Source organism: Melozone crissalis, unplaced genomic scaffold (assembly GCF_028551555.1).
Source record: "Melozone crissalis strain CALT ecotype California unplaced genomic scaffold, PUWL_Pcris_2 ptg000004l_1, whole genome shotgun sequence".
Lineage (NCBI taxonomy): Eukaryota > Metazoa > Chordata > Aves > Passeriformes > Passerellidae > Melozone > Melozone crissalis.
In genome coordinates this window covers 37,836,046-37,857,973 of record NW_026535782.1, presented here as the reverse complement: position 1 = coordinate 37,857,973, position 21,928 = coordinate 37,836,046, and the positions used below count along the sequence as shown (strand labels likewise).

Sequence of the window (21,928 nt, the reverse complement as noted above, 5' to 3'; positions counted from 1 at the left end):
CAGTAGTGAGAGAGTAGCCACTATTTCCTTTAGTGCAAATCGGGGCTCACACCTCTCCCTGGCCCAGTTTGAGATGATTCCTCAGCTGTTACACAGAGCTTTGGAGCATCACATCATTTGTTGTTGTGACACCACCCAGTCTATAGGCGCTGTACACATCTAAGCCACGTGGGGAACCCACAGACCTCTACCATGAAGGGATAAGAGTTCTGCATCCAGACTCAGTTTCAACATCAGCATAGAAATTTCCCCTTAAACCCCATTTTTCCACTTACTAAACTAGGCACAGTTTCTAGATACAAAAATGTTATCACACACTGAGTCATCTGCTACAGATTCAACTCTTGAAAGCCAAGAACAAGAGGTTCTTTCAGCGCTTCCTCAGTTTTCTACTGAGATTTGCTGGTAACAGTCAAATGTACTAAAAGATTGGTAAATACACCTTACTTGTAAATTCTTCTGATTGTAGATGGCTAAAATCATCACTTCACCATTGTGAAACACAACATCTAGTTCACTCTTCAGCACAGCATCAGAAGACTTGCACACCTTCTTTGTTTCCCAGATCTGTGCAAGAACACAGTGTTTCATTAGCTTTATTAAAGAACAAGACATAAAACTTGCTGAGTAACAGCATCTGTAAACTGAAGTCTTATAAAGTTTAAGCAACACTGACTTATTAAAACAATAAAAATTACGCTTCTGCTGTTCTTGATACTGGGGAAAGTTGTGCAGTTACTACAGTGATTCCAACAGATGAAATAGAACTTTTTTTTTCAGGCTGACTACAAGACTTCCCTGTGTTTAGAGTCATAGCTGTAATACCCAAAATTTTCTAAGAGCAGCATTAAAATCCAATTACAAAAAATATGAAATATAAATATAAAATACAGATTTAAATATAAAAATGCAATATAAATATGAAATATAAAAATACTGATTTCTATATTTCAATTGCTTTCAAAATTGAAAGAATGTATGTGTTAACATGGGAGAAAGGGAAAGGTTACCTTGGTAAGATATAGTTATATTTTCACAGGTTTTAATGAGACATTGCAATTACAGTAATCTATCCTAAATACTAACAGGCAAATATACCTAACAACGAAACATATCAAGTCTGCTAGAATCCTGAAAAACCTTCAAAATTCCCAATTTAGATAAAGTGCAAAACAAAATAGAAGGTTATAATTATTCTTTAAGTGCAATCAAACTTTAAAAAATCTTACAGATAAAGGGGAATTTAGATAAAAAGTAAATAAATAAAAAAGCCAGCACATTTTACAGTATATGTAAATTACTTTATAACAAATATTTGAATTTATATTAACTATAACCTTACATAAAAAGTACACAAGTATATTTTTATGTATTTTATATACGATTATACAATAAAAAATTCCTTAAATGGGTGACTTAATACCTATCTAAATTCAGATATTTCAAAAAAGAAAAGTTATCTTACACGTATTGTCTGGTCATCAGATGAAGTCAGAAATAAAGATCCATCTGGTGAAAATGTCACACAGTGAACCCAGCTCATGTGTCCTCTGCAATATGCCACTTTTGATAAAGACTTAATATTCCATAACTACAATACAAATATGAAACAAAAAATCAAAAGTATTGAAATTGCATTTACAGTGAAAATAGTGCAAGTACACTAATTATTTACTAATTGCTTACTTACTACTAAGACACTTAATTACTATGTCTGCTAGTATTTTCTTGGTTCTTATTCTGAAACCAAATGTAACAAGAACTGTGCCTGCTTGTCAGATTTCAATAGTCAGGGAAATGGAATCAGCAGCCTCTTTGACTGCTATGATTTTAAGAGACACAGGAAAAAAAAAATCACATTATAAAGAAAATACAAGTTCTACTTGACTGTACAGACTGAAGAACCAAAAGAACCCACAAGAACAAAAACAAAACAATCCCAAACTAACCTCAACCCCAAACTTGATATTTGTACAGAGCTACTCTAGCCATCCTAGCCTCAAAGTTATTCTAGATGTTTCCTTCCTTCTTACATACCATCACACAGAAGAGAGGGTTTGGTTTGAGTTGAGCAATACCCCTGAGAGTACAAGAGTAGCTTTAGATACACTTAGTGGACTAGTCTAGTTTTAGATAAATGTGGGTTCCACTGTCCAAAATGAACATGAAACTTTAAAACATTATTTCCCAGCTGGCATTTTAAATTTAAGAAGCAAATGAAAATTAAAAAGAATAGAGTACACCAAAAGCCTGCTAAAAACAGCATGTGTTTTATCTCTGCATACAAGAAACTATCAGGACAAATGTAACATTTTAAATTGCAAGCAGCCTTCCGTGGTATATTGCAGACACTTACCTCAACAGAGCAGTGAGACAAAGCAATTGCCACTAACTCATCCCCAGGACAGAAATCACAGTATTGGATTGTGCTGTGATGGCTGACAATGACTTGAGTTAACAAACCACAGGTGTTGATGTCAAAAAGCTGTGAATACATAATTAAAATAGAAACCCTGTTTGAATAACTTCACTACTGACAAACAGTTTATATGCTCAACACTCTACATTCTTGAATTCAAAAGGTATTCCTCTTAGTCACAGGTTTGTTGACCACATATTTTTGTTTACTCACACTTGAAATCAGGCACTTCTATCTGAAAGATTTTAATGACCTGGATTTTCATCTGTAATCATAATTTCTACCTATATTGTAATACACTACTTCCAAAAGAATACTAAAGTGAGGTACTTACCAAAAGCTTATTTTTGGCTACCACCAAGATCATGTTACCATTTCTGGACCAAGAGCAACACTTGACTAAAACCTCCACATCATCTGGTTGTTCATCTGCATTTTTAAAGAAATCTTTTATCTCAATACTTTTCAGTTCATTTCCTGAGCGTGCTTCCCAAAGCTGGAATAAACAGAAAATAAACACAATCTATTGGCTGATGCAGGTACAGAATACAACAGGAGAGAGCTCCCAACTACGTCTTAATAAAAAAGGGCAGAGAATAAAATATGAAAGCCCTTTGTTACTTTCCCTAGTCAAGAAATAGCATTAGAATATTTGCAAGTCCAAATTATTTATATATTAAAAAAGGAGAAAAATTAAGAAATAAAAACAAACCACAAAGAGGATTATGCTGCAGCAGAACTTTCTCCTTTGGTTTTTCCCTCCTATCATTCCAGCTAGAACGCTGCCTGAACTTCTACTTAAAAAAAGAATAAAGCCAAAAATAACACCTGCCCTGCAACCCTGTAAACAAGCTACTCATCATGAGAAATCTGGTACACATCTAGATTTGCACCTTAATTTCATTGAGGGAACTGTCAAAAATCTAGGGAGTATTTCTATCCTCTTCACCATATTTTTCCTTATGAACAATAGCTACAGCAATCCTTCTTTCCTGCTACTTACACTCTCAGAAAAACACAAACCTCTTGGTTTTCTTCTAGAGCATACAAGAAAACAGCACATGAAAATTGCTTTTAATTTTTATGTCTCCTGATGATTCATTTTCAGAGATGACAAAACTTTAAATCAACCTAAAATCTTACTACTATTTCTAGTTAAACAATTTTTACACCCCACTCATGTTTTCTTAACAAAGTGCATTAGAGGGCAAAAACATTCAAAATTAGGCTAGTTAGAATTTATTTGTAACTACAAGGAGTCAACTTTTTTTCCTGGTACTGGACAAGCCATTTCAAAATCCTGCATTACAAATGGGACCAATAATCAACTGTTTCAGGACTGAATGCATTAAAGCTGATTTCGCAGACACACAATTTTCTTACACATATTTTGCATTTGATGCAAAACCTGCCCTTTCATCATCAAAACAAAGGGCTGATTTAAAAATATACTGTATACCTTTACTGTTCCATCTGTCGAGCAGCTAGCAACATACTCATCATTTGGTGAAAATCTGCAGTGATTGACAGAATTTTCATGACCTATCATGGTATTTCTACAGTATTTTCCATTCAAATCCCAAATCTGTAAGAGAAATAAACATATAAATATCATCATAATAATGAATTATTTAAAGACAGATCATTCACGCTCTTCTCAAAATCATATACTGGCAACAAAACACCACTTTTATTTTTTCTTAGTTTCCCATGCTCATGGACTGGATGTTATGGCCTGGCCTACCCTACAATTTACCTCTATCTGGTAAGATGCATGAAAACTATTAACATCAGAATTACATAAATCTAGTTTAAAATTTCTGTACAGTGCAGAAAAGGCCCCTGACCAGCACAAAGTTGAGTTTCCTCAGATTGAGAAAAAAGCTGTGTCATGCCTCATTCCTTTTCAGCTTTCTAAATTAGAATTACGTAGTTTAGGCACTTCAACAAAAACAAAATCTCTTAAGTTAGTCTTGAACAGTCTGAATATCACCAAAGTCCTCACCTTCATGCCCCACCAACAGAGGACTTGCCCGTTCTCCTTTGCTGAGTATAAATACTTCTATTCTGCCTTGCTGAAATCTGATAACAGAGCTGTAGCCAACACTCTTGATCTGTTGCCATGTCTCTTCTACCAGGCTTATTTAAAAAAACATTACTTTGCCATGTTTAGATAAATTTCTACATCAACAACTACCTTGTTATGACAAACAGCATGAGAATAATCTCACTCTTTTCCACTTACTTTGATGAAAGTGTCATTTGAGCAGGTGGCCAGAAGGTACTGACCACTTTTGTTATTGAACTGGCAGCAATTGACCTGCTCGGAGTGCTCTTCATACACACACCTACACTGGCCTGTTCTTGAATTCCAGACCTAGGCAGAATTAAAAGATGAAACACACTTTTTAATATAGTTAACTAATTGTTTTCAAAATCTGGAAATTATGCCTAAAACATTTCTAATAATACCTCAAAAATATTTTGAAGAGGGAAGATTATATATTTACATAAAGAAGGAAGACATTATGAAAGGAAAGGTCATAATTCAGATTAGAATCTGATAAATTCTGAAATTCCAACAAGATTTTGCTAGTATAATGAGGAATTAAAAATCCCAACTATTTCACAGGTAACAGAAAAGAAGCATTAAAAAAAGAGTTATTAATAGATTCATCTCATGTTATGAGTAGGACTAGACTCACAAATTATGTTCTAGTTAAAAAGAAACATGAGATGATACAAATAAAATAAGTGGTTAATTCTGCATGCATGATGTTAACAATAAGCATCTTTTATTTTCTGTAACAAGTGGGGCTTTTCTGTGTGTCAAGTATTAAATTATCCACATAATATTTAAGACAGTTTAAAACACATTTAGTTTTAATAATCTGTGCTCAGTTAATTAAACAGAAATTCAAATTGTGAGTTTGAAAAAAAGAATAATTTTTTCTCCATTCCCTTACCTTGACTTTTTTATCAGTTGAACAAGTTGCTACAAATTCACCATCTGCAGAAAAAGCGCAACAGAGTATTTCATCATCGTGGGCATTTATCTCCAGGAGTCTCTCTCCACTTTCTGCTTTAAACACCTAAAACAAGGAACAATAAAACCTTGTAACTTGCAAACAGTTTGAAAACATGTATATAAGTTTCTTTTATAATCTCAAACAGCTCTCTTTATGCAAGCTCTTAAAAAAATGAGTTGATTTTTGAAAGGATTCATAATTTCAGGGACAGTAACATAATTGTAAAGTCCTGCAAGGGTGATAGAAATTGTAAGAGAGAGAATTAGTGAAAATTGATTTTTCAAAATATTTTTGTTCTACCCCCACTCTAACCTAAGAGCCATGCCCTTTCACAGCCAATTTTAACAGTAACCAGAAAACCCAACCTATTAACAAAATCTAAGATATTCATAAAACTACAAATTCTAGTTTTATGTGTATTGGACACCCATACATCTAAAGTAAGAATTTCAACAGAATTGATGATTGGAAGAACAAAAAACCTAAAATAAATAGGGGAAAACTGACAGGAAAATTGTCACACATTTCAGTCTCAAGTTAGACATAGGCCATGAAAGGACAGTTGGGGAAAAGTGCAACATATTAATCCATTTCCTTAAATTCTGGGATTTAACTTTACAGTGTGGGTTGGGCAGGGGGTGGTAATCAGGTGGCCCTTTCCATCTTAGGTTACATATTCTTAATTATTAAAACAGACCACAACGTGTTCTTTACAGCACTTTTCAGATTTTTTTTTTATTGAACAAAAATACCAATGACAATTAAATGGTTGGTATTTGCTCAAATAAGAACTTAAGTACAGAAGTAACAGGAAATCTACCTTCACAGTAAGTTCTGCAGAGTATCTGTTCTTAATCCAGCAATCATTTTTTTAAGTAGCCTTGAAAACTGAAAAGCTTAAGCCATAATTAGAAAAAAACATTAATAAGCTCAAAGTTTAAAAACAAAAAAAAGGATTATGACTAATTTTCCTATTAATTCTTCAATGAGAGTTTAGTTTAAATGCAATTGCAATCCACAGATTTTTTTGGGTGTAAAATGAAGAAAAAAATAAGCAATCTGCAGTGTCAATAATGAGGCCATTAACTACAGAAGCCCAGCACAGCAACTACAGCACAGCATGAGTACATCCACCAGGCATCTCCTAAGTGGATGCCATGATCATAATTCTGTACAGGCCAGCAAATAAAATAAGCAAATAAACCCAGTAACAACACAGTAAGTAGCCAAATGAGCAGCAACTTAGTAGTCAACTTCTCAAGCATCCAAAACAATACCAAAGGTTTGCAGCAAAGTTGTTCTTTTCCCTTACCTTTGGCTGTCTGAATATGGGTACTTTACCAGGTTACTGGCTGGCTGATTGCTAGTTTTCTTGAGAGCTGGCTGACTCCCCTCCAGGCAGACTGCTGGCAAATTTATATTAGTCACGTTCCTCTCTGTCTCCTCTAATCTGCTTTCTAAGCACTTTGGGCCTGTATCCAATTTAATACTGTCCTCTGCTTCAGGCATTTTCTCCACAGATGTATTTCTTATTTGTTAAGGCATTTAACTAATTAAACACTAAAGTGGCATAACATCCATTACAATCTCATATAAATAGTAAAGCTGTACCTAAAACATCTTACTGCTCAGTACTGTAGAAGGTCTACTGTGACTGGAAATAACATTTTTTGCAAGCAAATATTAAATAAGCTGGAGTGCATTGCTGGGCTGTGACCTTTTCCATATCATCTTATGTTCACACATTAGGGCAGTGAGGGCATAAACCCTAAAATCCCACCACTCAGCTCTTGAAGATAATGCTTACGTATTCTGAACATGCAACTTGGCATTTATGCAATAATACATCCTTTTCAATCATTTGTCTCCAATTACAACCTAGATCCAAATATTGCCACATAGCAACAGAAGAAAAGTGATAGGACTGTTTAAATGTTTTTGAAATGGTAAACAGCATCTCTTTTGACTCATTCACAGGTGTTCTTACCTGAAGAGTTTTATCAGCTCCACATGATGCTATTCTTTGTCTGTCCTTAGAAAAGCAGGCATGGTAAACTGCATCTCTATGCGGACGAACAACCAGGCGGTAGAGATTTTTCAAGGATTTTTTATTTCTGCAGGGGAAGACAATTATTTAGATGAGTACCTTTGTATTATTCAAAATCATCTCTCAGGAGATTAACACTTTTTCACACATCTTGAGCAGCAAGCTTTATAAACAAACAAAACAACCAACCCACTACACCCAGCCTTCATGCTGAACTAATAAAGGAAGCACATATTCCAACATTCACTCTAAGTTCTATATTGTGCTCCAACAGTTCCAGCTTAGAGACCAAGGAAGATAACAGTTTTATGATCTGAAAGATGCTATTTCCAAATGTAGACTTTTTCCTGAGAATTCTTGTTCTCCTGCAGGAGAACTCTTCCTTTTCAAGCATATTAAAAAAATAGTATATTTGCTTAGATCTGCACAAATTTCCTTAATTTCCATGACAATGGCTTGATTCTTATCACTAGATAGCTAAATAAGATTTGTGACTATCACCACTTGTCAATCACAGATTAGGTACAGGATATAACTCACCTTAGATGACTCTTGCCTCACTTCAACAAAAACTTAAGAGTTAGTAGCAATCACAATCATCCTGTTTAGCCAGATCTTAACACAGAAAGCTGGCACTGTAATAAGATGACTTGGTGATAATGACCAAAACCTCTCTGTCCTGAACTAACTAGATATTGACTCCTGAACCGTGCAATTTCCAAGCAGTTTTGCTAAATAAAATCACCAAATATTCAAAGAGGGGACTAATCTGCCTGGCTCGTACTATAATTGCTTGACACAGAGTCAACTCTGATTTCTAAGCACCAAGTACTACAAATGTCAGAAGAGAAATATCAAACAGAACCGAAGAGAGTTACACGGTCAACTAACTATTGGACAAGGCTGGGAAAATGTGTAGATCTGTGTATCTTTTCCTTAAAAAACTTCCAAAAATACAGTAACAGCAAAGAATTGTTTAAATTGGAGAAGTTTCAAGATTATGTAGAGATTACTATTTCCCATCTCGCTACTTTATAAAACTTTGCAAGTTGGCACAAATGCTCTCTTTTTTAAAGTCACAGTTTACTTTAAAACCTAAAAACATACACTAACATACCAGATACTGGCACTACAATTCTAACTTTAAAATAAAACTATTTAAAGAAGATTCAAAGTATCATATTGTCATCTTTGCATTGTTATTAAAAATGAACAATAATTGAATACAGAAGTAAATATTTTACTCAATTTATTTTTATGTAATTATTGCTAAATTGTCACCTTCCATATATCACAGGTTCCCCTTCTCCCACAAGTTCTTGAAAATTATTACACCTTCTTTCCCCAGGAGAAAACCCCAGGAGTTCTTACACAAATCCTTTTATTACCATACATGGTATTTAGTTGTACATTAAATGATTTCCTTGGTCAAGGGATCAGCATATCAGCGGACAGGCTGCAGCTACTTACACCCACTCCAGATAAAACGTTCCTGTTTCCCTTTGAGCATGTAGCTTGGCCTGTTGATACACCTCTGATGTCTCTGGCTGGCAAAGGCCCAGCTGGATGATGTCAGGAAAGGGCTGCCGGCCAAGAAGGTGCCCATTTAAGGACAGAAACTCCTGGAAATTCTCACGCACTGTGCTATCCTAAATACAGAGCAGACATTTGATAACACAGAAAAAAATAAATCTTAGGATTGATTTCCTTGCTTTTTAAAATTTCTATACAGCTAATATTCTTACCGAAGCCCTTAGCTCTATTTTTCTATTAAGTTATATTAACAAATACATACAGTAGATTGAAATATTTCATTATCCTATTCAGAAAGCACAATATTTCATACAAATAAAAAATTTCAAACAAATAATACTAGCAATAGTGATTTATTCAATAAGCAGTGTGATATATCAGAAAGACTATTCCAAGTGGTCAGCATAATTCTTCACCTCCTCAAAAGGAGAGTACCTTACATACTCACCCCTAGGTATTGATCACTAAAGCTATTGAGTTCCATGGCCAACCACTCACACACTGAGGTTAAAACAAACAGAAAACTGAATTTCCTTCATTTTTATCTTCTCCAAGTTAAAGCTAAATGTAATATTGGTTTCATGCTTTGGTTGTATATATAAATACATCCATATACATACATCCAATAAAATGCAATTACAAAATAGAAAATTATAATTGGAAACAACTGATCATTTACCTTTTATTATCATACCTTTTGATCCAGGACTGAACTATATTCGACATATTCATGAATCAGGTGAGCAGGCCCCACCAATTCTGTTTTAGCTTTAATCCAATCCAAAGAAAACATAAGATCACAAAGCTCCTAAAAGAAATACAAATTTAAGATAAGAGTGTAAGTTTCACAACAGAATCTACTTAGGGGGAAAAAGAAAAACACAGGAAATACATTAGGTATTTAATATACTTCGGTACAACTGTCTCTGTTTGAAAACTTAGGCAATTTCCCATTTCCTGCATCTTAATTGTTCAGTTATAAAAATTCAGTGTACAGAAGGCTAAGTTTATTATTTCAAACTGCTCCTTGATACAGCTAGGCAGACAGGAGATGGAGGTACAGAGCAATTCTTGACTTCTGCAGCACGCGAGACCTGTTTACTTAACTCTGGAAAAGCTTCTTGTGGTCCAGTCTAGCGAAGATCACTGCTAATAATGATTATTGATCTTCCTAAGAGATGCTGGAACTCCTAAAACCATTGGTAAATGATCAAGGGCATCCTGCCATCACATACTTTCATTCCTTCAGTGCTCTGGGTTGTATCATATCATATGGACTTGTGAACATTCAACTGATCCAGCCAGTCCCTTACAATTCCACATCTGTCCCACAAATGAAAAGTCCGTTTCCACATTCATGGTCCTCAAAACCATGAGGCTGGGCACAAAAGGTCTGTCAATATTATTAAAGGCCCAGGTAAAAAAAAGCATTGAACTTTATCCCTATTAGTTAGATGACCATCTTTAACAAGTATTGGTCCAATGTTTTCTTTAGATCTCCTCAAAAAAAAAACTGCTTAGCAGCAACACTGCACAGGTGTAAAGCATATTCTAATTTTAAATCAATAAATACCACAAGGATTAAAATATTATCAATGTTAAACAAAGAAAAACCTCCTAGCTTTATTAGCCTTCCAACAAGTAGAAATCATTTCTAAATAATGAAAAATGAGTGATACATAGAATATAAACTCTAGGAAGCATATAGTCACAATGAGCCAGGCTAAAGACTTTTGAGAAGCTCATTCTACAGAATGTAGAAAGGTTGCCATAAAAAACATTTTCACAACACACTGAAACTAAAGATACTAAGATATAAATATGATTCCAAACACCTAGACTTGTAACCAACATTAACTATGAAGGTTCCTATAAGAGATAAATCCATTAAGTGTATTATATGATAAGTCAGATGAACCATCTTGAAAGAAGCTCAAATGAAAAGCATTGGGTACTTCTGAAATAAAGCAATTAACAACCATGACCAAACACTATTCAAGACATTTGAAACTCTAATTCAAGTGAAACTACCAAATATTAATCTTTCTGCATGATTTACTTCTCATAATAGCTCAATATCTGAAGAAGAGTAGCTGGCAAAAATGACAGCAATTTTTTTAAGGTACCAAGACAATTCCGGAAACAAGACACTTGCCCATCTAACTCTTGATGGGGTTTTTTTGCTACTGAAATCAGATAATGAATTTTTACACCAATCTCCATGACATAAGAGGAAAAAGATAACAAGACTTCTGAAGACAAAAAAGTAACTAACTGATAAAATGCTCTGATGAAATCAATTTACTTGTATTATTACACAACAAAGAGAGTTTGGGTTTTCAGAAAGGTTTAGAGAAAACTTATTAAAGCTTTTTAAAAAGGAAAAGAAAACCACAAGCATTATGATATAAAATAGGAAATCTTCTCAAGCACTGGTTGAAAAGACAAGACACAAAGGGTAGAAATAAAGCAATTTTTGTAAGGGACAGCAATTATGAGGACCTCCTAAAGACTATGTTGAGTGTTCACCCAGCTGGACTAAAGTCAAGGGGAAGAGAGGCTCAACTGGGAGAAGGCCTGGAGGGAAAAGCAGGGGTAAGAGTGAGTAAAAAAGGGAAGCACAGGACACCTGTCAGAACCCACCTGCTGCATTTTGGCACCTGCCATGTGATATGCTAGAAAGTTATACCAGTACATGCAATCCTCTTGAGATAGAACAGGTGTATTAAGCTTGTAGTATTTCTTGTACTGATTTACTATGTTTTTATGTAGCTCCTGCAAAGTGAAGAAAAACACACTTTTGGCACTGAGGAATTATAAGTATTATTATTATTACCTTGTAAATAGCATTGAAGAATAATATTATTTCTCAATTGTAATACATGAACAAGTGAAATAAGAAAGCTTACCATCCAAAACCTGTACACCTAACCTAATTCACTGCTAAAGATTTCTCCAGGAATATTCTCTGTATATTGAAGGACAGAAAAGCAAGCTGTTAACCCTCCTTCTCAGACTGAGATTAGCTACCAAATCTCTCTTCATCTTAAATGTGGGTAGCCAATAACAACAACAAAAAAGGATCCTTCTAAAGCAAGACAAAAAACTTGCCTTTTCTTCATATCTACTCTTTCTGCTTTGTACTTCAGAACTGAAATTGAGCCTAACTTACACGTCATCTTCCTGAAAGTACTGCCTTAAACTGAAAAAAAAGGAGCAAAAAGCATTTCTCTGCATTAAAGTAGTCTTCTATTCTGGTAGGGCCTTGATGTCTTTGGAACCAACAGTGGAACATTACATCTCCTGCTGGAAACATCTGATAGAGAAGCAATGGTTATAGAGTCTTCTCTCAGTTTAGTTTCTTAGCTGCAGATGTAACCATGAAGAAATACTCCCACAGTTTCAAGCTGAAAATTAGTAATTTTAATTATTCAGCCTTAAGTTAAATTTAATTTGGACCTATGCTATGAAGCTACTCAAGGTACAAACAAAGGAACATTTTCTGCAAGATGCCCAGCTTTGGAGAGTAAAGTTGAATGCAAGTATCAGTTGACACACTACCTGAAGCTGGTTGCGGTTCTTCTCTGTGAGAAAGTCAAGCTGAAGATCATGTAAATAATAATGGAATGACTTCCCATTACGATCGCAGAACAACAGTGACTTGTTAACAAATTCCTGTAGTATATCTTCAACTTCTTCAGTTTCCATATCCCAAAGAATACAGAGAACCTAAAAAATAGTTACACAAAACCAGAAAAGAGAATCAGAACCAAGTTGTAATATGATTTGTATGAATATTATAAAAGGCTACCAATTAACTGTCAACAAAATGCATATTAACAAATATAGACACAAAGGGTAACCAATTTAGTAAGTTACCAATTCCTTCATACCACACCACTGGACAGATAATAGAAGCCAACCTATCTTTTGTCTATTTATTCTGACTTATGGTGACCATAAAAGGAGACAAATTCCACATAACAGTTTTCAAGCTTTTAGTGAGCTCAATTACAATCTAATTAAAGAACATTATACAGAATGCAGATTAAACTTATCTGGTATTCACATTCTTTGAACAGAGAGAGACATAATTCTCTCTCCCAGGATTTTTCCTGGGGAACGCAATAAGAAGCTAAGAGAACAATTATAATCTCTACTTGCTGCTCCTGTTGTTTGGCACATGTGGAATGTGTTATGGAGATTGTTTACTGAGAGTGATTTGTTAATTGTGTTCTGGTGATGGTTGTTTGGATTGACTAGCCAATGGGGTCAAAGCTTTGTTGTGACTGCCAGGAGACAATCACAGGTTTTTCTTTAGTAGTATCTTTTCAGTATAGTATCTCTTTAGTATAGTTATAATATAGTATTAGTGCAATATAACGTAGCTTAATAGGGCATTTCTTCAGCCTTCGGAAATCATGGAGTCAGAGCATTGATAAACTTAAACTGTATGAATGTTATTATTCAGTTACGATTATTTTGGTTTCACTACTAACAATTCAAGTCATGATGCAATAATGGAACAAATCTACCCAATCTAGCAATTATTATTAAGTTACATACTGTAGAAGTTATATGTGACAATAACAAACAACAACCTTAAAGAATTCTCGAAATTTATATCTCACTAAAAATCACAAGGTTTCTGCACTGCTTTTATTACCTTAGTAGGTACTTTAACATCTTTTGGGAGGATAGAGAGGTCTTTATAGTAGTCTTTGTAATTGTCATCCAGCTGCTCAACACTTATGGACATTGCTTCATCAAGGGCTTCATAATCATAGGAGGAAGATTTTCTTATTCTTCTAAACTGCTTATTCTGCAGCTGCCTGAGATAGTATTCCCAGCGGCTCGGGAAGTCTCGGAGTAATGCACCTATCAAGGATATCACTAGAGGAGAACCTGAAGGAAAAGATTAAATCAAATTTAGTGGTCTTCAGGGAACACAATCCAACAGTTGATGGTCATGTGACTGAAACAGGTAATATTCCCAATACACTGATTAAATTCTTGAGGTGTGGAGCAGAGATAAATAAAATAAACACTCCATGTAGACATTTGCAAACTCCCCAGATTTAAGTTTAATGGTGGTGTGGAGAAAATATACTGAGGAAAACTACCCAAAAATCAACATGAGACTACTGCTAAGCTTAAAAAAAAAAAACCAAAATATTTAACAAGCCCTTGCATTTTACTTAACATATATAGTATTAAAGGATGTTCCCGTCTCTATTTTTAAGTCAAAATATAGAAGAAAAAAAAAAAAAGACATTCAGTGGTAAATTGTATGACAAAGAGCAACTAGAATACCTTTGCATTCTCTTACAAGAGTGTTAGCTTGTTCTGGAAGTTCTGATATTTTCATATTCACAAACAGGGATAAAATCTCCAGTCCTTTCTCATGTGCTAGTCCACTTTCCACATGAACCTCGTATTTATTGCCTAGAAACAGAAACATGGAAAAAATTTCAACTAATGTAAGAAAACAAATGGAATTCAAAGTATTTCCCAAGCAAAATCAGGAGCAAAGCTTCATGATTTTTTGCATAGTATTTTATAGGACTAAGAAGAGTATAAATTCTACTTATCAGAATCAGTTTGCATTAGAGACACATACACAGAAAAAAACCAAACTATAAGCTAATAATTACAAATGCACTACGAGCAGTCACTGGTGAATAGTGTAGAGATAATCAGTCTAACAGCACCAGTGTCACAGAGGTTAATTTCTTCTGTTGAAAATTACTGCACTCATCAATGTAAACATGTAACTTTTGGGATAACATACAAAGAGCATAAAGTTTCTCAAAGCAGAATTCTAAAACCTTGCCACTTGTGCACAGATCGACAGAGAGACTCTATCAGATTCTTTTGAAAGCTCCCAAGAACAAACTGCAGACAGACACACAAAATCTGTGGTGCAGGAGAGGAAAGAGTTCCTTACCAGCCACAGCATCTGTTACACTCCTGTCTCTGCTTGTGATCAGTACCTGACATTGATTATCGAATGCTTTTAACACCCAGGAATCCCAAATGTCATCCAGGACCAAAAGAGATCTAGTGAGAGAAGAAATACTTCAGATCAACTATTAATGATAAATAAAGTATTGCATTCTAATAAAGAAAATAAATTTTCATAATTTAATATTAGTATGCAGAATATCTTAATAGTATGTCCACAGAACAGTAACAAAGCTGGTAAAGGGTCTAGAAAATGTCCTAAGAGGCACAGCTGAGGGAGCTGGGGTTGTTTAGTCTGGAGAAAAGATGGCTCAGGGGGGCCCTTATCAATCTTTATGACCTGAAAGGAGGTTGTAGCCAGGTGGGAGATGGCCTCTTTGCCATGTCTCAAGTAGAAGTATGAGAGGAAATGGCCTTAAATTGCACCAGGGCAGTTCAGATTAGATATTAGAGAAAATAATTTTCTGTGAAAGAGTGGTTAAGCAGTGGAATAAACTGCCAAGGGAGGCAGTGGAGTCATTGTCTCTGGAAGCATTCAAGAAGTGCTGGATGTGGCACTTAGGGGATATGGCTGAGGTGATTATGGTGGTGCTGGGTTGATGGCTGGACTTGATGATCTCGAAGGTCTCTTCCAACCTTGGTGATTCTATGATTAAACACTGTGCAAGAAGCTGAATGCAATTATCTCAAAAAGGTATTTACCATTTATTATTTCATAGCTACAAATGAAGTGCAAACAATGTTTTGGGAAACATTTCCATTAGGAGACACCAGGAAAACCAGAAATATTTACTGGTTTTAAGTCATTAAGTATCATAAATTGAGAAAAGAGTTGTATAAAACCAAATAACTCTGACACAGGTTAGTGATGAACTTTGTGGGAAGGCATTTAAGTTTCCTTTTGACTCAAGAGTTTTCAATTTTGTTCTTGTATCTTTGGAAAGCTGTATGAGACTAACCCTCTTGTGAAGCAATTGTCTTGAATGGCAAGGCTCTTCTTACATAAATGACATTTCATACTGACTACATACTCCAATCATATGGCCAGCCACATTTGTAGGTTCCTACATGGAATCTCACCAGAATAATGTACAGTAGACTTCCCTACACCTGCCTATATAAAACAGAGAAGTTACTGAAAACTGTTTTTGAAAGACGGGGCTTAAGGGAGCAAGAAGTCAAAAAGACCAGCTGGCAAGCAGATGTATGAAAAGAAGTAACAGTTACTTGCCTTCAGTGAGTTTTAGCTATTGATACCTAATCCTACAAATTGTTTACATTTACTTTGCTTGCTTTTTAAGGGATGGAATTTTCCACTCCACTAGTTACTGGTTAAGCTGTCCAATTCTCACTGAAGCACGACAAAACTTCTGCATTTTTGTTCAGCTAAGTGGCTCTTACGCCATCAAAGCCTGTAAATAAGGATTTGATCCTCCTTAAAGAAGTGCATACACACCAGACCACACTCTCAAAGATACATTTAAGTCTTGGACACCCCTATCTCATTTTTATACAACTCCTCTATTAATAGCCTTTTGATAAATCAGAGGGTTCACAAGAATACTAGCATAGCCATGAAGGGCTCGTTTTGTGGCACTTTCAACAATTGAAAATATGATGAGTGGCATGAATTACAGCCTGATTATATGTTTTTAATTAATCTGAGCACTTCAAAGTCCTCCCATTCATTAGGCACCAGTGATTTTTCTCTTCCAATCACACCAACAAAACTTAAATTCTAATTAGGACTATTTTAAAAACCTTATAACAAAGAGAAACCAAAACAAACAAAAACACATCCCAAACAAACAAAACCCTGTGAAAACAATCACAGGAGATTAAATTCTTATTCTAAACTACACCATAGTTTCCATTTTCCATTTGACTAATAATTTAATCCCAAGAAACATACTGGCTTCAAAATTTGAATTCTTTGTCTAATACTTTATTCCCAAGAGATGTACTGGGTTGGCTGTCTGAATCCAGGTATAGCTAAAGAGACTTCTTGTTGCCAAAGAGAATTCCAGAACCAGAGAAACAGAACCAGCTTCTTCCCAAGCTGCAGTGAACACTTGCACCCTCTATGAACCTTACTCCCAGGCACGTTCCCCTCTATTTCCTGCCATGCCCACTTCTGTATTGAAGAGTTTTGTTTTGTTTGTTAATAAACAAGAAATAACAACGGAAATGTGTCAGTGGAGACAACCACTTCACATCCTTCAAGGAAAAGTGCACTTTCAGCTGATAGATTTCTTTTGGAGGACCTGTCAATATTTCCCACATCTTTTCTTCAAATTAAAGATTTTTTTTTTTTCCCTGTACAGAAATGCCAGTATGTTATCTACAAAGATCACAAGGCTGGAGTATTATTCCCAAGATAACTCACTGACAAGCAGGCTCATTTAGTTTAGTACAAATTTTCCCAGAGAGTAATTAAATCCTCAGCAAATAACAAAAACTATTGCTCAAAGGTGAAAAAAGCAGTGCAATGACTGAGAAGGACGCTGGTTTCTTGGCAATAATTAGTCACATCGTGAAAACCTGATTTCATTTTGGTACCTCTAGACCAAGCACTTTCTAAAGACACCATCTGTTCTGGAAAGGAAGAGTTTTCTACACCGTTTTTTCTACTGTATGATCCTCACATATCAATAAAGTGGTTTACACACACAGTGAAAACACTGAAAGTTAGAGAAATCCTTATTTCCAGTTGTTTGTTCCTGTCTTTCACTATCCAAACCCATCCTTCTTTATTACACTATTTGCTTTTTCAAGCAAACATGACTCCTGCACAGCTGGTCAGCATATTTTGTAGATATAAGACTTATTAGCCCAAGTTAGGAAGTTGGTTAAAAACCCAAAAATGTAGACATGTGTAGACACATGTAACCACAACACAGACAACTCAGATGATTAGACCAAAGTTACCCTGCAAAGTTTTATCAGCTAAAAGAAAAGTGTATGATTTTACTGACATCACCTGGGGTATTTGCGCAACATCAGCAAACGAAGACGATCTTTAGCCTCCTCAATGTTCAGTGGTGGCCTTTGTGAAAGAGTGGAGTCATGTTCCAACCTACTGCAGAGATTCTGAAGTTTTATGAGCAGCCCTGCTTTGTCCTGCTTCCCAACAGAGATCCAGTGAACTCCTCCTGGAAAGTAATCTAAAAAGAAAAGCAGTAATAATCTAATTAATGCTATAAATTTTAAATAATTTTAAACATTTTATAGCAATTTGCAGTAGTAAGTCAGCATTAATTAAAACATAAACCTCTAAAATCTGTTGCAAGCCATCCATGCAACTCTACTATTAACATCAAAGGGTGGTTCTACAAGACCACTCTGTTTATTTTTAAAGGAGCAGACTCTGTAGGGCACGTACCCACAGAAATTCCACACCATCACCGATGCTGCTGTCCCTCCTTTCTACACATCTTCCTTCCCGTCCCTCCACAGCCCCTTCCGCATCCACCTTCCTGCTAGTCTGACCTACCATTTACATTTTAAACCATGTAGTACTGCAAGAGTTCAGAGCCTGGGGTGTAAAAATAACCCTGAAACAGTGATCAAGGAGACATCTACAAGAATCAGCCGAGGATGTTATAATATCTATCCCTACATCATTATTTTCTTTAATGCCAAGTCCTACTTTCTCCTCCTAGTGTCCTGTGCAAGGAAAAATAAATAAAATAGAAAAAATGCCATTAAACAGTTGCATCTGTGACCTACTTTAAGCTAAGGCAATACTAATCACCCACAAATGCCTTTCACTATTAAAATCTATGCAAAAGTTAGAGCAAGATTTTTTTAAACTCACATCGCAAGGAGAGGAGTCTGAAGACCTTACAAGCAATGCCCAAAAAGAATACAACTACATATATTATTTTGCACTAACAGAAATAGTGAGATTTCAAGTTAATTAAGGATGCATCTACTCTCATAAATCAATGCAGATTCTAAGGTGAAAAGCTATTCCAAACCTTTTTCTAAAAATTAATAGAATACTTAGTGGTCCTAAACCAGGAAATGGTTATGAAATTTGTATGTTGCAAGCAAATATTTCAGAATCACCTGAGAAATTTAGAAATCCAAAACACTTCCAAGATGACATATGAGATTGCACCATACATGTCCAATACATATATATCTACAGTGATATTTATAAAAATACAGACGTTTTTCTGAAAGTACCTTCCAAGAGCTGAGGATCCCTTAAAGCTTCTGCTGTTAAAACAGTCTTCCCACAGCCTGCCATTCCATAAACTGTGACCCAACCTGGGTCACTTCCCAAGCAGTACAGTTTCTTTTTAATAGCATCTACCAGTTTTGGTCGAGTGACAAACACAACTGGTCTCTGTGGTACGCCCCCTTCGCAGAGAATGGTCTTCACTAAAGTTAAGAACAAGAAACATCAAAATAAAACATAAGCTCTTTTCAAACTCAGCCAAACAACTCTTCACCCAAAATAACTAGTGGGCTCCCTCCCCACCTCATGTCCCATAAAAATACCCTAAAACCTGCTGGACTCAAAATACCAAAAACTAAAAAAATATTGTTATTTAGAAATAAATTACTTAGCATGTAACTAGCCTCCTATCTAAAACAGTGTTCAAATTAATAACTGCATGAGGAAAGGTTGTTACATTAATCCCTAGAAGTGAAAAGAGAATTAACATCTCCCATGGAAACTGTGGCAAACACAGGAGCTCAACATCTCTATACCCAACAAAGAAGTCACTTTCTCAGCCAGAAGTCACCACACCGTGGATGCAGCAGAAAAGAAAGGATGCTGCGTAGGGCCTTTCCTTGGCAGATCACAGCACAGCACTGGGGTTCAAGCAAGACTTCCATTGATTTAAGCTGAGATTGCATGACTTGAAAGAGGTAAAGCATAACAGGAAGGGAAATGTGCACTTCATCTGCCCACTTTGTGGCCATATGGAGTGACATAACTGATAAACTTTGATTATCTAACATAGCCTTGAACTCCACATGCCTTTGACACTTATTAAATGCAGAGTGCCAGTAAATATGGCAGTTAGTCATATGCAGTTAGAAGGTTCTGCCCCTTAGAAACTACAAATTTATTTCATGTCAGTCAAAGATGATCCTGATGAAAATGCAGGTATAAGTTATGGAACTTATATAGGGTAACTAAAAGATCTGGTGGAACAAATTAAGTAACCTAATAATTAGATCAACTAGTCAATAATCAACTATATCAGTGTAGGTTGAGAGATTCCAGATTAATCTTCTAGATAAATATCAGAATTTTTGAGGCTACAAGTTTTTCTTTTAATAGGTAAAAATGAGAGTCTTTCTGATTAATCTTCAACATAAATATCAGAAGTTTGGAGGCTACAAGTTTTTCTTTTAATAGGTACAAATGAGAGTCTTCCTTTCTCTAACTTGTAAAATTTTTGTTGTGAGTGAAAACCATAAGAGCATCAGTTCTCCTGCCTTTTAAAATCAGCATTTTTCAATATAAACAATTTCAAGACGACCTATAAAAATTGTGACTGTTGTAGCCCTCCTGTCATATTTAGATGAAATAGACATAGTTACTACACTACCAAAACAAACAAGTGCACCAACTGCTCTTTTTTCATTGGAACAGGTACTACACATAGTCACTTTCAAAGGAATAAAAAAGACAGCTTTTGTTCACACTCAAGCACAAGGATTGCTGCAGTTACACTGACCGTAGGAAGTCATTCCATCCATTGAACTCTTTCTGTTACCGGACGAGACGGCAGGGATGCCATCCTGAAGAAGTGCAGCAAGGTCTCTGTACCCTTCATGGAGCAGTGCATTATAAAAGGACCTATATGAATTATTATCTTTTGTAAGAATAATGTTTATTAGCATAGCTGCTCGCTCCTTCCGTGTATTCTAGGAAAAAAAATAGAAGAGGTATTATACAAAACTAAGCAACCTCAGAAATAATTTAATCTATCACTCTATAAGTTATAGACTATTTATAGTGATAGAAATAGCCTTTAACTTACCAAGCCCTTAACCTTATTAAGAGTAACAAAAACTGTGTGCTAGAATTTGTCAAAGCCAGGAATTAGATAGTCAGAAAGTACTATTTTTAAAAAGGATAAAATATAGGTAAAATATGTGAGCAAACTAGGAAGTGAAATAGCAATGAGTGATAATTCTACCTGTTGTTTCACTCTCTCCTCTTCCTGTAATGTCAGTACTTCATCAGAAATCATGCGATCCATAATATAAGAAGTTTTGATGTCATTTTCCAGTGCTTGACGATTCATAAGCAAATAGTTTCTACTCTTGACATCCATATTTCTTCAGGGTGAAAAAGAACGGGGAGAGGGGGTGAAGTCAAGTCAGACTGGGAACATAACTTACAAGCATGAGGAAAGAAGTTTTTGAATAGCTTATAAATTTTGGTGTTAAAATCAAAAAGAGTAGCAAAGCACAGCTAATTCTGAAAATAGAAATTCTTTTCCCCATTCCTATGAATTTATGTTTATGAACACTTTCAGAACTACAAAACCAAAGACTACAAGCTTCTTATGTACTAGCACCTTGCTAAATGTCTCTATTGAAAGGTCCTCTCCCTGCTCACTACATCTTTCAATTTTTTTTTTTAAATCCTTGGATCATATGGTTGGGACAACAGGATGAGAAGGAGGACTGGTCTCATTGCACGGGATAAACCCATTGTTGTCTCCAAGTTCAAGACTCCATACAAGGACACTTGGATGTTGACATATGACGGAAGAGGGAGCACCCAGCACTGCCTTGAGTGCGCTATACCTTCCTTTATCAGCATTTGGACACACAACTTCAAACTCGCATTCTTCCTCCATATCATAAAAAACCAAATGTCTGAGGAAAACAGGTGAAAACTATTGACTACGGCATGAAGGTTTCCCAGAACTGATCAGCGACTCCGAGAGTCCCAATTGA

General features: G+C 35.5%; 1 protein-coding gene across 1 annotated transcript in view; it reads right to left on the bottom strand.

Annotated features, from left to right (window-relative positions):
• The window catches only part of APAF1 (apoptotic peptidase activating factor 1), a 30,126-nt gene extending 8,790 nt beyond the window's left edge, over positions 1 to 21,336 (bottom strand). Inside the window, exons 1-19 of the mRNA XM_054280474.1 lie at positions 21,160 to 21,336; positions 20,695 to 20,884; positions 19,184 to 19,381; positions 17,973 to 18,156; positions 14,976 to 15,088; positions 14,342 to 14,473; positions 13,695 to 13,933; positions 12,590 to 12,757; positions 11,672 to 11,803; positions 9,723 to 9,836; positions 8,966 to 9,144; positions 7,436 to 7,562; positions 5,386 to 5,511; positions 4,665 to 4,796; positions 3,879 to 4,004; positions 2,754 to 2,915; positions 2,357 to 2,485; positions 1,466 to 1,591; positions 448 to 567 (exon numbers count right to left, since the gene is read on the bottom strand). Of these exons, the coding sequence (XP_054136449.1) occupies positions 448 to 567; positions 1,466 to 1,591; positions 2,357 to 2,485; positions 2,754 to 2,915; positions 3,879 to 4,004; positions 4,665 to 4,796; positions 5,386 to 5,511; positions 7,436 to 7,562; positions 8,966 to 9,144; positions 9,723 to 9,836; positions 11,672 to 11,803; positions 12,590 to 12,757; positions 13,695 to 13,933; positions 14,342 to 14,473; positions 14,976 to 15,088; positions 17,973 to 18,156; positions 19,184 to 19,381; positions 20,695 to 20,884; positions 21,160 to 21,297 (2,835 nt within the window). The 5' untranslated portion in view covers positions 21,298 to 21,336. The remainder of the gene's footprint in view (positions 1 to 447; positions 568 to 1,465; positions 1,592 to 2,356; positions 2,486 to 2,753; positions 2,916 to 3,878; positions 4,005 to 4,664; positions 4,797 to 5,385; positions 5,512 to 7,435; positions 7,563 to 8,965; positions 9,145 to 9,722; positions 9,837 to 11,671; positions 11,804 to 12,589; positions 12,758 to 13,694; positions 13,934 to 14,341; positions 14,474 to 14,975; positions 15,089 to 17,972; positions 18,157 to 19,183; positions 19,382 to 20,694; positions 20,885 to 21,159) is intronic.
• Positions 21,337 to 21,928: the final 592 nt, after the last annotated feature.